The sequence below is a fragment of the Apiospora marii genome (genome assembly GCF_038362585.1).
Source record: "Apiospora marii strain CBS 49790 chromosome Unknown utg000009l_segment0_segment0, whole genome shotgun sequence".
Taxonomy (NCBI): domain Eukaryota; kingdom Fungi; phylum Ascomycota; class Sordariomycetes; order Amphisphaeriales; family Apiosporaceae; genus Apiospora; species Apiospora marii.
This window is the reverse complement of record NW_027117381.1, coordinates 4,016,304-4,035,729: the sequence shown is the minus strand read 5'-3', so window position 1 is coordinate 4,035,729 and position 19,426 is coordinate 4,016,304. Positions and strand designations below refer to the sequence as shown.

The 19,426-nt window shown below is 54.8% G+C and overlaps 3 protein-coding genes across 3 annotated transcripts; 2 read left to right on the top strand and 1 right to left on the bottom strand.

Annotated features, from left to right (window-relative positions):
* Positions 1-680: 680 nt before the first annotated feature.
* Positions 681-1,301, top strand: PG985_012841 (uncharacterized protein; the record flags this gene model as incomplete). Its single annotated transcript, XM_066832607.1, has 1 exon — positions 681-1,301. The coding sequence occupies one exon, from the start codon at positions 681-683 to the stop codon at positions 1,299-1,301; it is 621 nt and encodes a 206-aa protein (XP_066680657.1).
* A 1,844-nt stretch (positions 1,302-3,145) lies between these two features.
* PG985_012840 (Fasciclin-like arabinogalactan protein) lies at positions 3,146-4,431 on the bottom strand (the record flags this gene model as incomplete). The annotated part of the gene is made up of 2 exons (XM_066832606.1): positions 3,146-4,309; positions 4,369-4,431. The coding sequence occupies 2 exons, from the start codon at positions 4,429-4,431 to the stop codon at positions 3,146-3,148; spliced, it is 1,227 nt and encodes a 408-aa protein (XP_066680656.1).
* A 6,692-nt stretch (positions 4,432-11,123) lies between these two features.
* On the top strand, positions 11,124-12,680 carry PG985_012839 (Beta-1-3-glucan-binding protein; the record flags this gene model as incomplete). The annotated part of the gene is made up of 2 exons (XM_066832605.1): positions 11,124-11,659; positions 11,735-12,680. 2 exons carry the CDS (start codon positions 11,124-11,126, stop codon positions 12,678-12,680), a joined length of 1,482 nt encoding a protein of 493 aa, XP_066680655.1.
* Between the last annotated feature and the right edge of the window lie 6,746 nt (positions 12,681-19,426).

Below are 19,426 nucleotides of genomic sequence, written 5' to 3'. Positions count from 1 at the left end.
ATTCGTATACCTGGAACTTCAAGGCGGTGCTAACAGATTACCGGTTCCTCCGTGCTGTGCCATGCCTATGCAGCAGTCAGCGGGTGCGTCTAATGATTCTGGAAACTTACGTTCGGTGAAGTCGATTACTTGGTCCAACAGCCTACCAACCTCTATCACTATCATGTCTCCTTGAGCCGTGGCTCAGGCTGTCAGATATGTCGCTCCCTCGGATAGGACAAGACGGGCTGATGCCGCGGTCATCAGTGTCAGGTCATCAGTCCACTCAGCGACCCAGACTGCTCACTTCTGTGCCTACCATGTCCCCGTCTTTGACAGAGGAGACGCGCAATGGGACCCGCGGTGTATAGACTGACTGGCCCGCTATCAGGATCCCTCGGAGGAACATCCTTCACCCCAGACAGAATACTGCTTCATCTTTCAATATGGGGGCGGAGGAAGTAGCAGTGCCATATTGACTCAACTTGCAACCAGCCTCTGTTTGACTTGAGGAAGCTCGTCGAGTTGTATATAATGAGGTATGAACTCTCTTGACAGATCCTATCATCCTGATCTCCATACTGACAGACATCCTCACACCTCATCAACCTTTGACAGCCAATCGCCTGCCCTGTCACTTACAGCATCTCGAAACTACTGCATACTCGTCATTGAGAGACACAGTCACATAGCCAATCAGTATGTTGGTTTTATTTCCTTCCAAGCCCTTCCAGGATCGCCCTACCTCTTACCGTATCATTACGGCAAGAGCAGACCTTGATACGCCAAAGACTTTTCAACAATCAAGCATCAGAACCGAGAGCACTGGCGGACCTGGTGCCCGCGTCCAGAAAGCCACCCTGCGACAACTTCCTCCCAGGGACAAGTCGCCATATAGACAGTTTCCACATCCTCCTCGACCACCAACTCCAGGTCCGCAGCCCCGACCAGGCCCTTTGGGACCACCGCGTCCACCGGAGCCAACGCCTCCCCCAAGTCCCCGTCGAAGAGGAGGTTCCACTATAGCCCGCCTTGCAACAATCTCGGGGTTCAACAGCAGGAAGCTTCTGGCTGCAATCCTCGCCACTGATCATAGCGAGACTGGGGCTCAGAAAGATTGTTCTACCCATGGGAGTAGCCCAGCTGGACTCTTGCAGCTCCTGATTCTAGCAGCATTCCATTTCTTGGCATCCGCTGTTGGCTCTGGTTTGCTGGCTTACAAGCTCCACTATTCCCCGTCTGTGCCGCATGCGCAGGCAGATGCCGTTGGGCCTGCGCCAGCTCACTTAGAAACACCGGGCCTCATCGTCCCTGATTGCTAAGCCAAGTAGACTGGGAACACATTCCTAGCGGTGATCAGGCGAGTCTCGTGTAGATGAGCAGCTTACCAAGTTGAGGATACCCTATTCTTGCATTCCTAATGGCAAATGGACCACGCACGGCCATGGCCATGTCTGGAGAAGGATCTGGCGACTCACAACACAGTCCAAGTTCAACAACTGTATGCAATGGCAGACTTCAGCATCGCGCGCCAAGCGACCCCGTGGATGCAATACCATCATACATGCACTGTCCCAGGTTCCTTGTTGCGGGAACTGATGGATGCCACGAGTGGGGGGTCGCACAGGATACACCCTTGCAGCAGCGAGAAGGGCTGATACCGGAATCATCCCCCTCAGAAGAGATACTCATATATACTAAACCTAGTCGATGCCGGCGTGTTATACCTCCGGCCGATTAGTTGTCGCCTGGAACCCACGGCACTCGACAGCGGGTGTATGTTAGCGGAGAGCAGCGCCCTTCCAGTTGCGACTGCGAAATGTGCAGAGATCTCCAGACTCTGGTGAGGAAGAACATGATGTTCGGATATTGAAAACTGGTGTTGGCAGGGAACAGTGCTTACGAGAGAAGCGGCTGAGGTTCCCGTCTCCAACCAGCCAGCCCGCTACTCCATATGTTCATTTTCTACTTCTGATCTAGTCCTTTCCCGCGTGTGGTCAGAACGTTTCCTTACACATTCCTATTTTCTGAGATCCCCCCTTACGAGCATTTTTTGGGTTTCATCTTGGGTGTTATTGGTTCGGCATATAGGGAAGAAGTTTACTCGGTGGATGAACAATTGGCTTGATCGGTAGTTCCGGTCGGATAACTCGGGCAAACCCCCTTTCCCTCTCTCATTTCGTCATTTACCAAATAGATCTAGATAGAGCCTCATGGCACTTGTTTCTTTACATCGCTTGGCATATCTGGGGGCGGGTCAGCTCGCGAGTCTTTCGGCAGTCATCTTTGGCCGCCACATTTCTCCGCGCTGATGCCATGCCCTCGGCATGGGGGCAGAGGATTTGCAACACTCGTTTTTGTAATTATGTAAGATAGCTAGAGCACTTGAATTAGGATTTGCGCTCTTTTGATTGAGGAATTACTTCGTTTCATGCTCCCAACTGCCCTCGGCCGTCGCCCTCACGTGTCGCGCCGTTCACGCGGGCGGATCTCCAACTGACACTGCAATGTTTATCAGGTTGCTGCAGCATCCTGGTCCCAACAAGAATCGCGATGCCGAGCTGTAGGAAGCTAACCGTTCGAATGAAGATCAAGGAAAATGGCGACATGTTAACCAGGGCTTACTGCAACGTGCGAGTGATGGACGCATGGTTTCCCCGTGGGCTATGAATTGGTATCTGTTGGTTTCACCGTCGAGTACGATTCTCTAAGCCTTCCTCCCTTCGCCTTGCAGACCAATTCCCGAGGCCCGAAGAAGCGAAAATTATAATTATTAATGTTTACCAGCTTATAAGCCAGGCAAGTAAGCGTAAGCTGCTGCTGTGTCTCTCAACACCAGAATAGAAACCGGGCTTTCGGGCCCGAAGAAGACACAAAGGTATGCACCCTGATGCTTCTGCGGCCCCGAGAGACCGACCGTTCCGGCCCCCTTCATTCAGCCCTTTGACTCGATTCATCACCAGGTATCACAGCATAGATGTGTGTGTGCGGGTGTCGAGAAAAGAAAAATGCATCCCCTTACGCCCGCAACCTCACTACGCAGTGAGATGTCCCTTCTGGCTTCTGCATCGTCGCCCATCACGTCAGGATTCCTCAATCTTCCCCTGTATCACCCAACCAAGGCCCCAGGAACCATCCCTACTCGCTGCTGCTACTTCTCCTAATATCATACGCCAGCCCAGTACCCACCCACCCCCCACGCCAACGCCGCCGCCACCGCCGCCGAAGCCGGCCGCGCGAGCCCCGTACACCGCGCCGCGGCAGCCAGGCCCTTGCTGCTACTCGTCGTCGCCCTCGCGCTGTGCGTGGACGAAGCCCCACGACCCGAGCCACCAGCCGCCGCCGCCGGATCCGTCACCGTCGGCTCCGGACAGCTCACCGTGCAGGGCAGCGCCGTCGTGAAAGGCAACGGCAGCGAGTTCATCGCATCCGCGTCCGTGACGGTCGCGTACCCCGCCTCGGCACTGCCGGTGCTGAAGACGGGGACCTGGGTGCCGAGCTCCGGGTTGGGCGTCGGCTGCTGCGCGTCGCCCGCGGGATCGGGAAAGGGGTTCAGGACGTTGTCGAGGAGGTGGGCGACGCCGTTGGCGAAGAGGAGGTCCTGCTGCACGACATGGGCGGAGTTGAGGTAGAGGTAGTTGCCCGCTCGGCGGACTTGGAGCTGCTTTTGCGCAGACCCGGACGCGAGGGCGGATGGGAGGGTCGTGCCGTTGGACAGGAGGTTCGAGGTGAGAACTTGGCCGGGGACCATGTGGTACCGCAGGACTTTAATCAAATCGTCGCGGCTCAGGGAGGCGAGCGTGCTGTTGACGGCGCGGAAGGCGCGGACCGAGGGCGCGAAGATGGTGCAGTTCCCGCTCGCGCCGCACGTGGCGAACTCGTCGTAGAGCCCCGCGGCGTAGAGCGCGCCCAGGAAGGACAAATCGCTGTAGGCCGTCAGGGTCTCGTTGAGGGCCGTGGGCGGGACGAGCAGGTTGTCGACGGCCTGGACGATGCCGCCGGCGAAGCGGAGGTCGCGCCTTCCGTCCTTGGAAAAGGGGACGAGGCTGGACCGGCTGCCGAAGCCCGAGGTCAGGGCCACGAAGCCGTCGGGCTGCTTGTCGGCGCGCACCAGTTGCCCACCCGCGGAAAGGTTCGTCCAGCGCGGGTCCGTCAGCAGGGTCGGCGCGAACACGGGGGCGCCGGGCGTCATGGCGTCGGCCGGGAACTGGCCCATGACGATGTGGTACTGCAGGATGGGCACGGCGACGGAGGCGTCGTCGGCTTTCCAGATGGCGTTGAGCGAGGTCAGGGGGATCCGCTCGAAGGCTTCGTTGGTGGGCGCTACGATCTGGTGAGTGGTTAGGAGGATGCTGTCTGGTACGTAAATAGGGGCTTAGTCCGACTCACGGTGATGCCGTTCAGATTCGGTAGCTGTAGCAGCAGCTCTGGAAATTTCTGTAGAAGATGCATGTTAGACTAGTTCCCTTAGACTCACCCACTCATGCCGCCCTCGCGGGTACGTTGCCTCCAGGTGCGCGTATGGGTCTGGACTTACTCGGATCAGATCGTAAAACGTAGTGAGGTTCTTCTCCCCCGCAAGAACCGTACCCAGATCCATCGTCTTCCCGGCCTGTCCCGCAGCCCCGGCCGAAAACACGGAGCACATCAGCAGGGAGATGACACCGAATAGCTTCAATGCCCCTATAATCCCCATGTTCAGAGACGACATGGCTCCCGTCCCTCAAATTCGAAGCTCTTTTTCTGAACAAGTAGTCTTGCTCAGTTCCAGTTCCCCAGACTTGTATCGTCGTCCCACTGCCAGATCTTCCTCCAGTGGTCTGATGGGTGAACAACGTCGCCGATCCCGTCGCGTGGTTCGGACCACCTTGTATGCCCCTGGTCACAGGACCAGCTGCTGCCCTGGATGAAAGCTTCCCAGGTCCCAGAGACCAACCAAACTACCCTCCGTCAAAGAACGTACAGCGCGCGCGCGTGCGTGATGTGACTGGCCGGACGAAGGATTGTTTTCCACCTCGCAGATCGCAATCAACGATTTCAATGATCACGCACTCCACGATAACGAGCGACAGGGACGTCTACTGCCAAGTATCAACCGGAACTTGAGTCCTACAAGTAATGTAGAGGGTGGTGGCGCATTCGGGTTTGGTCATGCCATGGTTATTAATATCATCTAGCTAGTCCGTACATATATCTTCAATACCTTAACCATCGTGGGCACACAGAACCAAAAAGGTAGCACAGCGGCCCAGAACACCCATGCTGTCCATTTGCGACGGGGACGTTACTGTTCCGGGCGATGGGGTATCATTTTCACCTCCTGCAGTTGTCCCAAAACGCATAGTTAGGCGAGTCAATCTATCGTTCTATTGGCAAGGTAGTAGCAACGGCCACTATTAGCCCTGCCAGCAATAGCCAAATGTGCCAATATGCGTTGCAATATTTGAGGTGACATGACCAGGGTCTATCGCATACAGACTTGCAATGGAGACATCCCAGGCTGGTCGTCGCTTGTCTAGCTGAGTCCAAGACGATAGATCCAAAGACGGCGCCAAGAGGGTCAGCTGGAGATGGTGTTGTCTTTGTTCTGAATACTATCTATCTGGCCATGGTATGAACCATCGATTCGGCGATGGTGATATCTGAGAGGTTATTCCGAGATGTGACAAGGTGCGCCAGCCACGCCGTATCTTTCAACATCGGGTCTCGCGCCGGGCAATTGTACGGCCGTTTCTGTATGTCGCATGCAGCCCCCAGTAGTGTGTACCTCAGGTGTTTGAGGCCATTCGTCGTGTGAGGTCTATTCTCGGAGGCTGGGAGGAGCCCCCGAGGCCAACTTGCGTTTGTCGATGAGAGGTATGTATGTATTTACACTCAAGGTGGCATTGCATTGAGGATCCCACACCTAACGCCTGCAAGCACACCCACCGTTCGTTCCAGTCGTTATTTCTGGCAATGTTTGGGGGTCGTTTGATCCTTCCACATAGCACTCTGCGAACAGCCGCAGCATTCTCCTCCAAGGCCCAACACGCCACTGCCGGAGGATCTATCCTGCCTGTACAGCTACCTCCCTCTGTGGGTGGGTTTTTCTTTCTGTCTCTCGTCACTCCTCACCGGAGGAATGCCACAGCAGCCCCATGGACCCTATGTGCATATACGAGATCAGAATCCATAGTTGTTGGTCCACGGCAGACACACCACCAAGTCGCAGGACGGCGATTGGGGGAGAACGGGGGGCAAAAAGAGAAAGAGGGGAGGGGAACAAGAGAAAGACATTGCCTCCCACTCCGTGCCGCCTCGCCGACCGACTGCCTAGTCCTGCATGTAGGTCTTGCTCGGAATGGGAGGTGGACATGCAACGACAAAGCAAAAGCCAATTCGATCCAACCGCCAGCCCCTCCCCGAAAACAAAACCCCACCCATGCGCCTGCATTGCAAAATGCATTTGCCAGCCGCCCGGTCGTGGGAGCCAACCCCTTAACCGCTTCTGCTCCGAAAGAGATGCTTCAAAAACATCGGTAGGTAGGAAGCGGTTTCGAACCTGTTGCTCCGGAACCGAGAGAAAACCGCTCAGGCCCGCTTTCTTCAAAGAATCCCAAATGCTGACGGGCACTCGAACGCTGGCGCTGACATGTTTGCTGCACAGCATAAGCGGCAAGCACCGCATCCTGTCAGCTTCTCGCAACGTATCACCACACTATCAATCATATCTCTGGCCCTGCTTCACCTAAGCGATGTCCTCTCTAGCGCTTGCATCTGCAGGACACTTATCGCGCCCGGTGTGTCTAACCGATTTCTTTGCTCACATACATACATATCTCGTTCCCTGTAACATGTCATTGGGTGTTAGTGTTTGCATATTCGTGACATGTCGTCGATCGGGCCGGCCAGCCCACCTCCTCGCTACAGCAAGGAAGAAGTTTATTCGCCACGCCATGTTTTCCAGTTTCGCGGCCTGCTCTTGCATATACGATATAACGAGAGGTGCATCGTGCAGAAAACTGGGATGATTGGCCTTCCCGTCCTTCTGGGACACACTCTTCTCTCCAACTCTCTCTCTCACGAGCACACCCACACACACAAAACCAGTTACACTAGGCCGCCGGCTGCATATGCATGCTGCGTGGTTGACGTGGAACACAAAAAAGAAACGACAAACGACCAAAAACAACCAAAAGTTCCGCGATATGTATTTGCTCGCGCGTGCTAATAATGCAGATAGATAATTTTAGAAATTGCCCACGGCACGATTCCGCCAATGGCGAAGTGACTGGTCATCAACAGTATAGCAGCCGGGATTGATCTTATTGCATGCAGCAAGCAAGCAGCTGATAGGCAGAGAAGGGCACCGAGCTATATTGACCTCGCTCACCGATAACAGTGAACATATATACTGCAACATATAGGCTCTGTGAATGTTGTGGTCATACACAGGCAGATTCAAGATACCGTGGGACATGGGGGTTAGCAGGCAGGCATGCACCTCAGGCCTCCTTGGTGCGTTGTTCACCCGTATACGACCACATTATGCATGCTTATCGATCGACACATCTCGCCCAGAAGCCCAAGGTGACCCCCCTCGGCATAGGCATGGGCTGTATGTAGATAGACATACTCACTGCCCAGGCCAGATGATGGAGAGGGGCATTATCGTTGCATTCAAGTCGGCGCGCATCGGGCAAGATAGTGCCAAGTTCTGGAGGTAGCCCAGTAACCCCCACCCAGCATACATAAAAAATTGCATGTGGTGCAGTGCAGCAAGCGAGCAGGTCCATCGGCGACGATCACGAGCCCAGCCGCACGGTTCTCCGAGCTGAGGAGATCTGCGAGCAATACCCACCAGGCTATCGATAGAAGATGTATTCTAGATCTCTACATCCGGGTCGCTCATGTCCGTAGTAGTTGTAGAGGCATACATAGTAGTTCATTGAAACTTGGTGGTGACGTCCATCTCAAGCGGTCGGTGCCGAAGCACATGTCTTTCGCATGCGCCAGTCCGGCTAGACAACGACCAGCAGTTCGGGTCAACAAAGGCAGCGAAAGGGGGAAAACCTGCTCAGCATCATTCTCGAGTCAGTGGTTCAGGGGTTCACGGCTGGCGTTCGCTGCTTATATAGCGTCGATGAAAAAAAGAAGACGTCTTTGCAACCTTTCAGCCGGGTCAGCCAGATCTGGAAGGCCAAGTCTAATCGCGATCTCGATGAAAATCCCCGTCGAGTTTAGAAGCGAAGGGCTAAGAGAGAGCCGTGCCTATCACCGTCCACGGCAATGTGCCGAGACCAACTCAGGCGAGGCCACGATCTTTGCGCAACCTGAGCGGAGGGGCCCGTCTGAAGCCCGGCGCCGGTCGCTAGAAGGAACCGGCCGGGCCTTGACTTTTCGTCGGGTCCTCTAGGCTAGTCCTAAAGAGAGCCCGCTTTCCGTCGCTTGGTGGTGGGGGGAGGGAGACAGAAGCATGACTGTCAGCAGACAATTGCCAGTGCAACTCACGATACGCAGTGCACGATGCCGATGCTAACAAAGGGAAATGGGGGGCCCAAGAGGGGACAGGCAGGCAGGGGCCGAAAGTGAATACGGTAGTGGCAGAACGAGCTGGAGCCGTGTTGTCGCTAGCGCTGGGCGGCGGTAGCAGCCCTTCAGGTTGACCTTGACACTATCACCACCACCTGAGGCCAGTGTGGAAATGAAAGCCGCCAAGATGTAAGTACTCTAGTTTTTGGCTCCGCGCTGGAGAATTGAGTTTGCTGCGAAAAAAAGCGAGAGGACCAAAGACGTCCGTCCACACTTTTAGCGGGAAGTATGCCGAAGCCACCCCCCACCTAAACAGTCTAGCCATTTCGGGCAGGCGATCAGGGGCCTCGCTGAACCTGAACCTCGCGAGGTTCGTAGCGGTACTTTGTCCTCTAGCAGTACATCTCGTCTGTTTTCCGTCTTCTTTCCTTTTTAGGTTCTGACTGGGGGGGTCTCTACTGCAGGAACGGGGGAGCGCCGTTGCCAGCCACCTAGCGCCCACTGCTTTTTTTCCTTTCGCTCTAGTTGCTAGCTGCTGATTTGCCCGTGTCCAAGTACCTGTAGCGCTGGCGCTCGGGTATGTCGGCCATTCGATGTTATCAGTTGAGAGAAATCTCGTATCAAGGCAAGGTCAGCAAGCAGCGTGTGTGCTGTACAGTAGTATAGAATAAGCAAATATAGATCCTAGATCTGGATACTGCCAGCAGCCACCACGTAGGTATCCAGATTTGCTGGAGGGAGTGGGTGAGTCAACCGTTACAGATTGATTGAAAACGTGGAGGGCAGGATCAATACGGTCAGATGGACAGATGAACGACATGTCTCTGATCCGGTTGATAGACTTCAGGTTTGATAGATTTGATTGATTTCCTTTCCGTTCTAAGAATACCTTCCTTGTTAAGATTATCAGGTGCTGATTGACGCATGTACCAAACCTGGTAGGATACCCTACCTGGGTACCCCGCCAGCGTACATACGTTGGCCAGATACTCCTGCACGATTCAATATTGGCCATCGCCATGTATGCATGCCCTTTCCTGAATTCGGCCAGTGATGGGAATTTGGCCATCTTTTTTTTAACTGTCGAAAATAGCCGAGCTTCAGCTGCGGCGTAGACGAACACACATTGGGCATTCATTGATCCATTTTGGTGCCGCCGCCAGCTCTCGAATCGCCGTCCACGTCCATCACGACCAGCCGCTCATTTCCACCTTCACTCTGCTCGGTCTGCCTACGCACTCTTGGCAGCTTGGACCTTCCAGAACGCCGCACCAGTCAGTCACAACACTATCTACGGAGTAAAGGCCGCGGTTTCCCTTTTCTTTATTTTTTTTTTCTTTATTCCCTTGTTGGTCTATATAGCTAGACCGCGCGCTACGGCGCCCCCTAGGTAAAAGAGATAGTGGACCCCCGGCTTGTGTGCGGAACGTTCAGATTCGCGTGCGGTCGCGCTCGATAAGGTAGAGGGCCGGACAGGTCTCTAAGTTGCTTAGTCGGTATTATTTTTGGGCAAGAGTTGTTAGAGCGGGCCCGCTTCCTCGAGAACCTTGACGTCAAGATCCGGTAAAGGTCCGGTAGAGAGAACGAGCCAGACAGACTACTGTACTTCTTCCTCGGCCTTTATCGTGAAGGCTCTGCTGGCTAGGGCAGAACGCTGATTCGTTTGTTTGGTTTTTCTTTTCTTTTTTTCTGCCCCAACAGTCCAGTCCAAGAGAATCGCTTGCAGAATATTTTTGGATTCTCTTAGTCTACGGAATTTGGTCTCTTTCTTTCGCTGTGTCCGGTCCCGAAGAATGGGGAGGGCACTTACACATAACACATAGCTCAACAATATCAGTCAGGTCGCCGACTTGTACGGATGCATCCAAGCTTCGACAAAAGATAGCCGGCTGAGACGGCAGATACGTCCCTACAGTAAAGAGATGGGAACTAGTACATCACCTAGCACAGCACAGCACACGAAGAAAATACGTACTGATGATCTGCTATGGCATTTCGGTTGGTTCCCGGTCTAGCCTGGTCTGCACTTTAACCCCCCCTAGCAATACATGGGCCGTCGTCAGGCCCAGGTCAGTTTGTTTGACACTGCACGCAACTGCAGCCACGTTCTCGTGTGGTCTACGGTGGCTGTTTGGTCAAGTACCCTGTACGCAGAATCGATAAAAAGCGGATTTGATGTGATCTAGGACCACGAGCAGACAGGGGCCCAGGTCGGTCGTGGGATGCACCCCTGTTGGACCTGGGGGGGGGGGGTGTTCGCCATAGCTCCACCTCGGTTCCCTACCATCGATGTATCGCTCTTCTATCTCCCATGCTGCACTGCACCTCTCTTAATGGGATGCTCAGTTGTTTTTACTGTTGGACATTTTTTTATTGACAGCCGTCTGAAAGGTACAGGAAGACTTGGTCCACGTCAGTTTCTCTCAAAAGACACCCAACTGCATCCCTAGTCTACTTACCCATTCACTTGGTGTTGTTGTCGTCGCTCACTTCCTTCCCAACAACCTCATACTTACTCACTCTTACATACCATCACATAACATACGTCGCCTTTAATCCTTAATTGCTCTCATCTTTGGACGAAGCCCCTTGCTACCGTCCCGTCTTCTCCTGGGGACATCCCATCTCCCACCATGGAGCACCAAGACAACAACAGCTACCAAAGCTTCTACGGCGGCCGTCCCATCGCGGGCGGCCCCTCGGCCGTGACGACGGCCAACCACACGCCCCTGCGCCCTGGCACGCCCAACACTGACCGGAACCCGTTCGGCGACGAGCGGGCGGACTCGCGCTCGCAGGCCGGGCGGGCGACGAGCCAGCACAACCCGTTCGTCTCCCCCGAACCCTCGCGGCCGGCGTCGAGCTTCGGCAGCTCGAGCGCGCTGGGCCGCGGCATGGACGAGCGCAACCAGCGCTACTTCCACTCGCGGCGCGTCAAGAAGGGCGAGGTCGAGAAGCCCTGGCTCGAGAAGAAGGACCCCAAGGAGAAGTGGGTCACCATCCTGCCCATCATCGGTATTGTGGTCGGCCTTGCCGTCTCGGGCGTCCTGGTCTGGGACGGCCTGCGCAGCGTGGTGCACCACAAGTACTGCGTCGTGTACGAGGACAACTTCCAGAACGGCTTCGACAAGGATATTTGGACCCCCGAGGTCCAGGTGGGCGGCTTTGGGTAAGTTTGATATACCTCTGGTTTCTCTCCATATATATCGTACAGGAACCACATACTGACTGGTTTGGCAAACAGCAACGGCGAGTTCGAACAGGCCACCGACGACCCGGCCAACGTCTACGTGGAAAACGGAATCCTCTACATCAAGCCCACGCTCCAGGACGCCAACCTGATCGAGCAGAACTCGGTCATCAACCTGACGCGGGACGGCACCTGCACGTCCAAGTCGCTGCTCGACTGCGTGGCCGTGACCAACACGACCAACGGCAACGCCACCATCGTCCCGCCCACCAAGTCGGCCCGGCTTGTGACCAAGAACGGGCCGGCCACCATCAAGTACGGCCGCGTCGAGGTGACTGCCAAGCTGCCCAAGGGCGACTGGCTCTGGCCGGCCATCTGGATGATGCCGGTCGAGGACAAGTACGGCCCCTGGCCGGCCTCGGGCGAGATCGACATCATGGAGGCCCGCGGCAACAACTACACCTACGCCCAGGGCGGCAACAACATCGCCTCGTCGGCCCTGCACTGGGGGCCCGACCCGGCCAACGACGCCTGGTTCCGCACCAACGTGAAGCGCCCGGCCCTGCACACGACCTACTCGGCCGGCTTCAACACGTTCGGGCTCGAGTGGTCGCAAAAGTACCTGTTTACCTACATCAACTCGCGCCTGCTGCAGGTCCTCTACACCAACTTCGACCAGCCCCTCTTCCAGCGCGGCAACTTCCCCAACGTCGACGCCAACGGCACCCGCATGGCCGACCCCTGGTCCCAGACGGGCCGGCTCAACACCCCCTTCGACCAGAAGTTCTACCTCATCATGAACGTCGCCGTCGGCGGCACCAACGGCTGGTTCGAGGACGGCCAGTCGGGCAAGCCCTGGCTCGACGCCAGCCCCAACGCCAAGAAGGACTTCTGGTCCGCCAAGGACGAGTGGTACCCCACCTGGACCGACCCGGCCATGCAGGTCAGCAAGGTCCTCATGATGCAGCAGTGCGACGGCGACGAGAACGTCGAGCTGTAGGTGTGCTTTATTTGGTTTTTGCTGTTCGGTGGGATGGAGTCACATGGAAATTTTCATTTATAGATTGGGATGGTTTATTCCTACGGTTAGAGAGGGTGAAAAATCAGTAATTTGGGAGGTGTTTGCTACGATCAACTGCGACTCGGTCTTCTGGGTGTATAAACGATGATTTCACGTGTTAGTCGCAAAGCTACTTCGAGATATAACGAAGAATTACAGAACATTCAATGATACCAAACATGCACAGCATCAGCACTCAAACTCTCATAGCCATATCTTGCTCTGTCCTTGATGCCGATTGTCGTTGTTCAATGTCTCACATCGAATTTGCCATCTAATTACCTATCTGCGCCTCACCTTCGCGTGGCTGCTTAGCCGACGTAAACCATCCGAACCCCAGCTCCCTGTCAGTCGGTACCACATGTCCAGAGCACCTTATCTACGCCACACGAGAATGCGGGTTTGATTTGCGTTGGGGAACTCGGAGCGAACTGCCATCTCTACATCACACGCACCGAGCTGCATGGATGGGGCTTGCATTGATCACCATGTCATGTCTACATGAGGTATGTAGGCGCCCGACAAAACTTGATTTTCCCCGGGGGAGCCTGGGAGTCAGTCAGCTGCCCATGGCCGGTGAATAGATTGGCGTTTCCAACATCGATGTATGTAAGCTGAACACACTCGCTCACTTACAACAACACACACCAGAGGTAAGCGATATGCGTTCGACGCCCAGCAACGTTCGCCCTACCAGCAAACTGGGCTACCCTGGTCTCGTGTATGCAAGTCGCCCGCACCTCAGCTGTCGTAGGCGTTGTCCCATACAGGTTTGCTGAGAAAGGGTAATTATTATGGGATTTCGCATATGCACAGCTGTCGCTCCGCCTTGGCAGCGTGGGCTTCGGCGAATCAACAAGGACGGCCCATTCGACTGCACACTCACTCGCCCTGGACTACCCTGATACGCCCAAGTCCTCAGGCCTGGCGACCTACATACCCGGAGCCTACGTTCATTGGCAGGCAGGCGTTTAGGTCAGCTAGACTGCTGGCTAAGGAGAGAGAATCCACCATGCAGCAGTTCGAGTTGCATGTTCCTCCCAACGAGGATGAAAAAACTTCGTGCAAGCGGACGGGGCCGACTACTGCGCAGCTACGGCCTGCAGCAAGCACCCTCCTTCCTCGGCCGAACGTGGTTTATAGTAGCACGTTCATCTCCACTTACAGACCCATCCTCTAAATCTCGAACACGGTAGATTGTGTGGAGTTCTCGTTTAATCTATGTATGTAGGAGGCAGCCAGCAGGAGCAGCATGGTCTCGATCATTGGCAGTGCTGGTCGCCCGAGGCATCTTTTCCAGCCCCCAACCCAACCGCGGATCGAAAACGTGTCTGTGTTCCCCACAGAATGGTACGATACGTCCCATGGCGGGGAAATTCTTCTCTCTCGGAGCCCGGTGCCCATATCTGGGCCGAAAGACACCCTTCGATTTGGACAGTCTGGTCTGGTTGACTAAAAACAGATGCCTAGGCAAAATTGCGTGTGGACAACAGGTCTTGATTCATCGAAAAGAACTAGAGGCAAAAGGAGATTGCCTCGGTAGTTTTCAGGTAGTGCCGAGTCCCGGGCAGGCTAGAAAGCGGGTGCCGGAGAGCTGGCGGCGGGAGGGAGAGGCCCACGATGCCTTCAAGGCTCGAAGGACTTCTTGTTAGCGGTTGCGCTCGCTGTCGCCGACGTAATATGATGCACCTGCTGTCCGGCTGGCCAGAACGTGTGTCTGTTGAGCCGAGGCGAGTCAGAACTGAAGGCCCCTTCCATATCATACCGGTTGGTTCGGTATTATGTGTTAGTCCTGCTAGGGTGTATTTTGTGGAAAATCAGTGCTTTCCAGATTTTCATCAAAATTCAGATGAACCGCCCGAATGGAAATCGGGGGAACAAGGTCCCACCTTTTTCTATTTCCCTTGCGGCTGAGAGGATTCAATTGCGGCATGCGGACCTCTTCCCGTTCGCGTACCTTTGTCTCGGGCCTGTTGGGCGGATGAGCAGCAGGGATCTTCCAGGGACCTCGCCCACCACGCCCACCTGAAGACGCTCAGTTCACCGCTAAAAAAGCGAACCGCCTGAGACCTCAGGCCTGACCCCTGCCGAGCATCAATCGATGTTTGTTAGCCCAAGAACATTTGCCGGACTGCGGATACTATTTTGGAATTAGGTATGCCATTTCCCACTTTCGCCGACGACAATATTTTGTCGACACGAACGACTAGCCGTGCTCAACGGCGAACGAGCCTTTCTGGCGCGGGCACTTTAGAACCCAGTTCAATGGGTCTTTCCCCCAAGCTTCTCTCTCTGGTACGTGCAGGCGGCGACGGCGCTCAAGAATCTTGCAGGGCTCTCCTTCCATTTCCACGGAGGCAGTTTGCCAGGCCACACGGCTGTGACGGCAGGAGCCGGCCGAGCGGCAGTTTGGATTCTGTACTTCTTAGAGGACTTTGATGTAATATTGAGATGAGGATTGTAGGACAGCGTTGCCTAAGAGACGAACACAACATGAAGTCTGCAGAATTTGAAGGGAGACAAAAAACGCATGCACAGAGGGAAAAGTGCCCCACATTGCGGGGTAGGTTGCAGTCGGAGTTGAGTCCTGTCTTCAAGCCGACATATCTGGAATCGAATTGATTGAGTTCTTGGTTCTCGATACCTGCATGTCGAGGTGTGTCGAATAGACTTTGCAGCCTCTGGCTCTCGTCCCAGATCTTGTGCAGCCCAGGCCTGCCTTAGACGCTCCCGCCGGTGCGGATAGCACGACCACAAAGTTTGGCTCATCGGAAACCAATAGCAAAGGGTGAGTGGGCAATGGGTGTGCGGCGGCAACGCATCATCGTGCCATACGTATGGCGTGCACCGTACCGTCCTACATGCTGCGAACCTGTTATGCGGCGATGACAAGCTTTGACGGAAACTCTGTCTCTCAGCTCTGGGATGGTGCGCCTCTAGTTCCTGGATAGGCAGTGTTGGGCAGGTTTTGGGGAGTCGGAGGATTCGGAGGCGTTCCTCGTTATCTTGCCTATCAAAGGCATGCAGTCATGGCTGATGATTGCCGTCGAATCTGATTGATCAATTGGGAGCTGTTGGAAGAAATGTGTATCTTGGTTCCCGGCGCAAAAACCGGACACATCCAGACTTGTATGTACTTGCATGACTGATATGTGGACTGCCGGAGAGGTTCATCATTGGGCAAAGTGGCGCCGGAATTGATCAATCTTTGACTTTGGCCGTTCGTTGCCCGGCGTGACACAAAACCTGCCAAATTGCGGAAAGCCACGGCGGATTCCTGCTGGGAGAGGATTGCCCTCGCCGGGTCTAGATGTGGCTTGAGGGCGGCGACCCTTCTATTTTGGGTGCTTACATCGATGGTAAGCGGCACAGTGAGTAACGAGTAAAGTGATTCAGTAGATGCCCGTTCTAATAGCGGTCAATGGGCCCAACTTTCTTGGCTGCCTGCCTGCTGTTGAACGTGATGTGTAATTCCTTTATCCGCGTCCCTGCCGTTTCGAGTCCTACCGCCGGCCCGCTCCATGTTTGTCTCATCAGATCATCTTTGAGACCTACAGCGGCAACGGGAGCAAGGTAAAAATATCCCCAATGTGACGTGTAGGTAGGAAAGCTGTCATATTTTCTCTCCGTACATTGCTATCAATCTACACCACTTGAACCTGCATCTACCTGTCGTTTCAGTGCCAACACAGACACACGCTCACGGAACCACGTGCGCTCGACCTGAAGCTCGCGCCGGCGCCTTTTCCACCACCAGGGTACATGCGCCGGGCGGCCACCAATTTTCGAGCGCCACGTATGTCTGGTGCTTTCACGCCGGCCGCCTATATTTGCCTCTTCAGGGGAGGGCGCACGGGAGTGCCTGGCGCCGGACGTTTTGGTGGCTTCAGCTCTAGGGAATAGCCAGGTCTCCAAGGCTTGCTGAATGAATTTCTTGGAAAAATAACATAGCTACGGTCGGCACCTTACAACGACAGCGCACGATGCTAGTGAAAGTTTTCATGCTGGCTAGCAGCCTAGCTGCTTGCTTGGAAAAGGAAAGAAAAATAAGATACGAGAATCTCGGACGGTGGAGGTGCAGTCAGTCACTTCTTCTGATTCCGGACCAGACCCAGACGGGTGATCCCTGTCAGTGCAGCACGGCGCCAGTTCGCTCGCTGGCTTTGCTCTCTGCCATGGAGTGGAGAGAGGTATCGAGGTACTGGAGGTATCGACTACTTCCCATCTGGGGCCCTGGGCTAGCCGGCTCGCAGTCTCCATCAAAATGCTGACTCGCCGGATTGTCCAATCAGAAAATTGCTCTGGCCAATTTATCGCCATGATTATTTTGCACCTTTTCGGGCTGGAGTACCGGTACATGGCGCATGGACGATACTTGCCAATTAATACCCATGGGAAACTGAAAAAATAACCTGGCCAAACCAAACCACATCACACCTGCTCGATATGGCCCCGTAAGCCCTAAAGAGGCCATATTCCCGTTATCTATCTGGCCTATCTTGCTTGCTTACGCCCACTGACGATGATGATGGGGCAAATCAAGGCCCAACAGGCACACATCTCCCAGGCGACAGGATAGCAGCTTGGACTTCCATCCGTCATCCAACGACCAGTCACTCGCACTTGATCCCCTTGACACAGAGACAGGATGAAGCACTCGACTGTTCGCCCCTGGGTAGCTACTGGCCAGCAACGGGACCTGGCCCGGCAAACTCACCCGCGCCACGGCTGTGGAATACCGTGCAGTAGCCAGTAGCCACCGGGTCTAGTACCTGAGAATTACGTCTGACTAGGAAAATCCTAACATGCTGCAGTGATAATGGTAGATTTCCCAACTGAGGAAGTGGGCGGCGTGAGGTTGGGTTCTGGGTTCCTGGGTCCCTGTAGTAGAACCGAGCAAGTGGAACAGAGAGCTCACTGACAGTCTGGCCCAGAACCATACCCACCCATATGTCACCACCATCCGTGCTCTCACTCTCACACTCCTCTTGTCATGTTCCCCTGCTCGATGCGGGTAGTTTGGGCGGTACGCCTGCCTGTGTGTGTACCAATGTTGGGCTAGCCGGACCAGACTATCGGACTGCACCGTACATAGGTAGTAGTAGCTCTCTCTCTGGCAGACAGACTGGTAACCCCCCCCCCCCCCCTGCACACACCCCTGCCGGCCTGCCCCTGTCAGTTACCAGGGCACCCCTGCCGGCTCTGGCGGGTTGATCGATCCCAACGAGGAGGGCAACCAGACCAGCGAGCGACTGAGAGGACCTGCGACTCCGTGTTCACACCTTGTTGGTGTGTGGTTCGCTCGCTCGCTGCCGAATCGCCTGTCCGTCCGTTCGTTCCAGCACCAGGCGATCGCTTCAACCTACTTTCCAGCCAGGCCCTTCTCTCTAGCTAGAGGAGAAAAAAAACCCAGATAGTAGGTAGAAGCGGCGAAAAACTTCATACGCTGGAGGGGGGACGTAGATCGCAGCACGTCAGTTCCGACACGGCGACCGAACACTAGGCCCAAGCCACGCTCCAGGTACTTCATTTACACATATCGCACATCTCCTCTTTCGCTCTCGACTGCCTCTTGTCCCTTTTCCACGCGCGCCGGGTTCATCACTTTGGGTTGTCGTCCTCTTACGCCTTTGCGGACGCCTCCAGGTCCTCAACTATCGTTTCCTCCATTATCCCCCCCTGCAATACTATTGCAGCCGCAGGCAGTCCATAGTAGCTTTACCTCTCTCTCTCTCTTATCGTTAATTCGAAGAGAAGGTGTAGTAGACTGCTCACATACCACATTCGTTCGCAATAACACGCCCGCGTCTATTACTTTTCGGCAAGGACCTGGACCACCCCCCTTGTGAATCTTCTTTCGTTCTTCCTCCTCCCCCCACTCTCCCCCCAAGGAACGCCTCTCGCTCCAACGATTCCGGAAAAGAGTCCAATACGAAGCCTCCCCAAAGCCTAGCCAAGGAATAGAACCAGCCAGCTGAACGAAAGGTATGTTGGTGCAATCCCATGTCTTATCTCCTTTGTCACTTGCTTCCGGGTGTATGTGATCACGAGGACCCGAAAACCGACTTACAGAAGTCTGTTACCTGCCACCATGCCGTTCGATCCCCAATTCCTTTTGCTCTTCCCTCTCTCTTTTTCTATTTCTCATCGCCAAGCATAATCCATAATATACCCAACCACAAGGGTCCTCACGTCGTGCTATTCGCTCGCTGGCCTTCGTTCTCGTGGATCGATACTGGAGATACCTTCAAGAAGTGTATCCTCGTGTGTCTTGTCTCCATGACTGACTCGGCCAGGATATAGCTGAGCATAATCTTGGGTTTCGACTTTTGGAAACCATCCACTCGCTTCCTGTTAGTCGTCTTGTTGCTGCTGCTGCTTGCCTACCCCATCACTCACTGCCCTTCCTTGCCTGCTTGCTACCCCAAGACGTTTCTCGCCGGAGACATATTCGTTTCACAGTCATGGATCCCGAGTCTCACATCCCAATACGCCATTACTCCCTGTCAGCTAACACAGTCATATACAGTCCGATACTTCGACCGGCTTATTAGCCCCCCTTTCGACCTTGTTTGGGTAATTCATCAGGCAGTGTTGGGTTTTTATTTCACGTCACTCGCTTTTTCCAAGGAAAACCAGGACACGGACGGAGAAAGTTTGGCCCGTGAGCCAACCGGCAGGCCAAG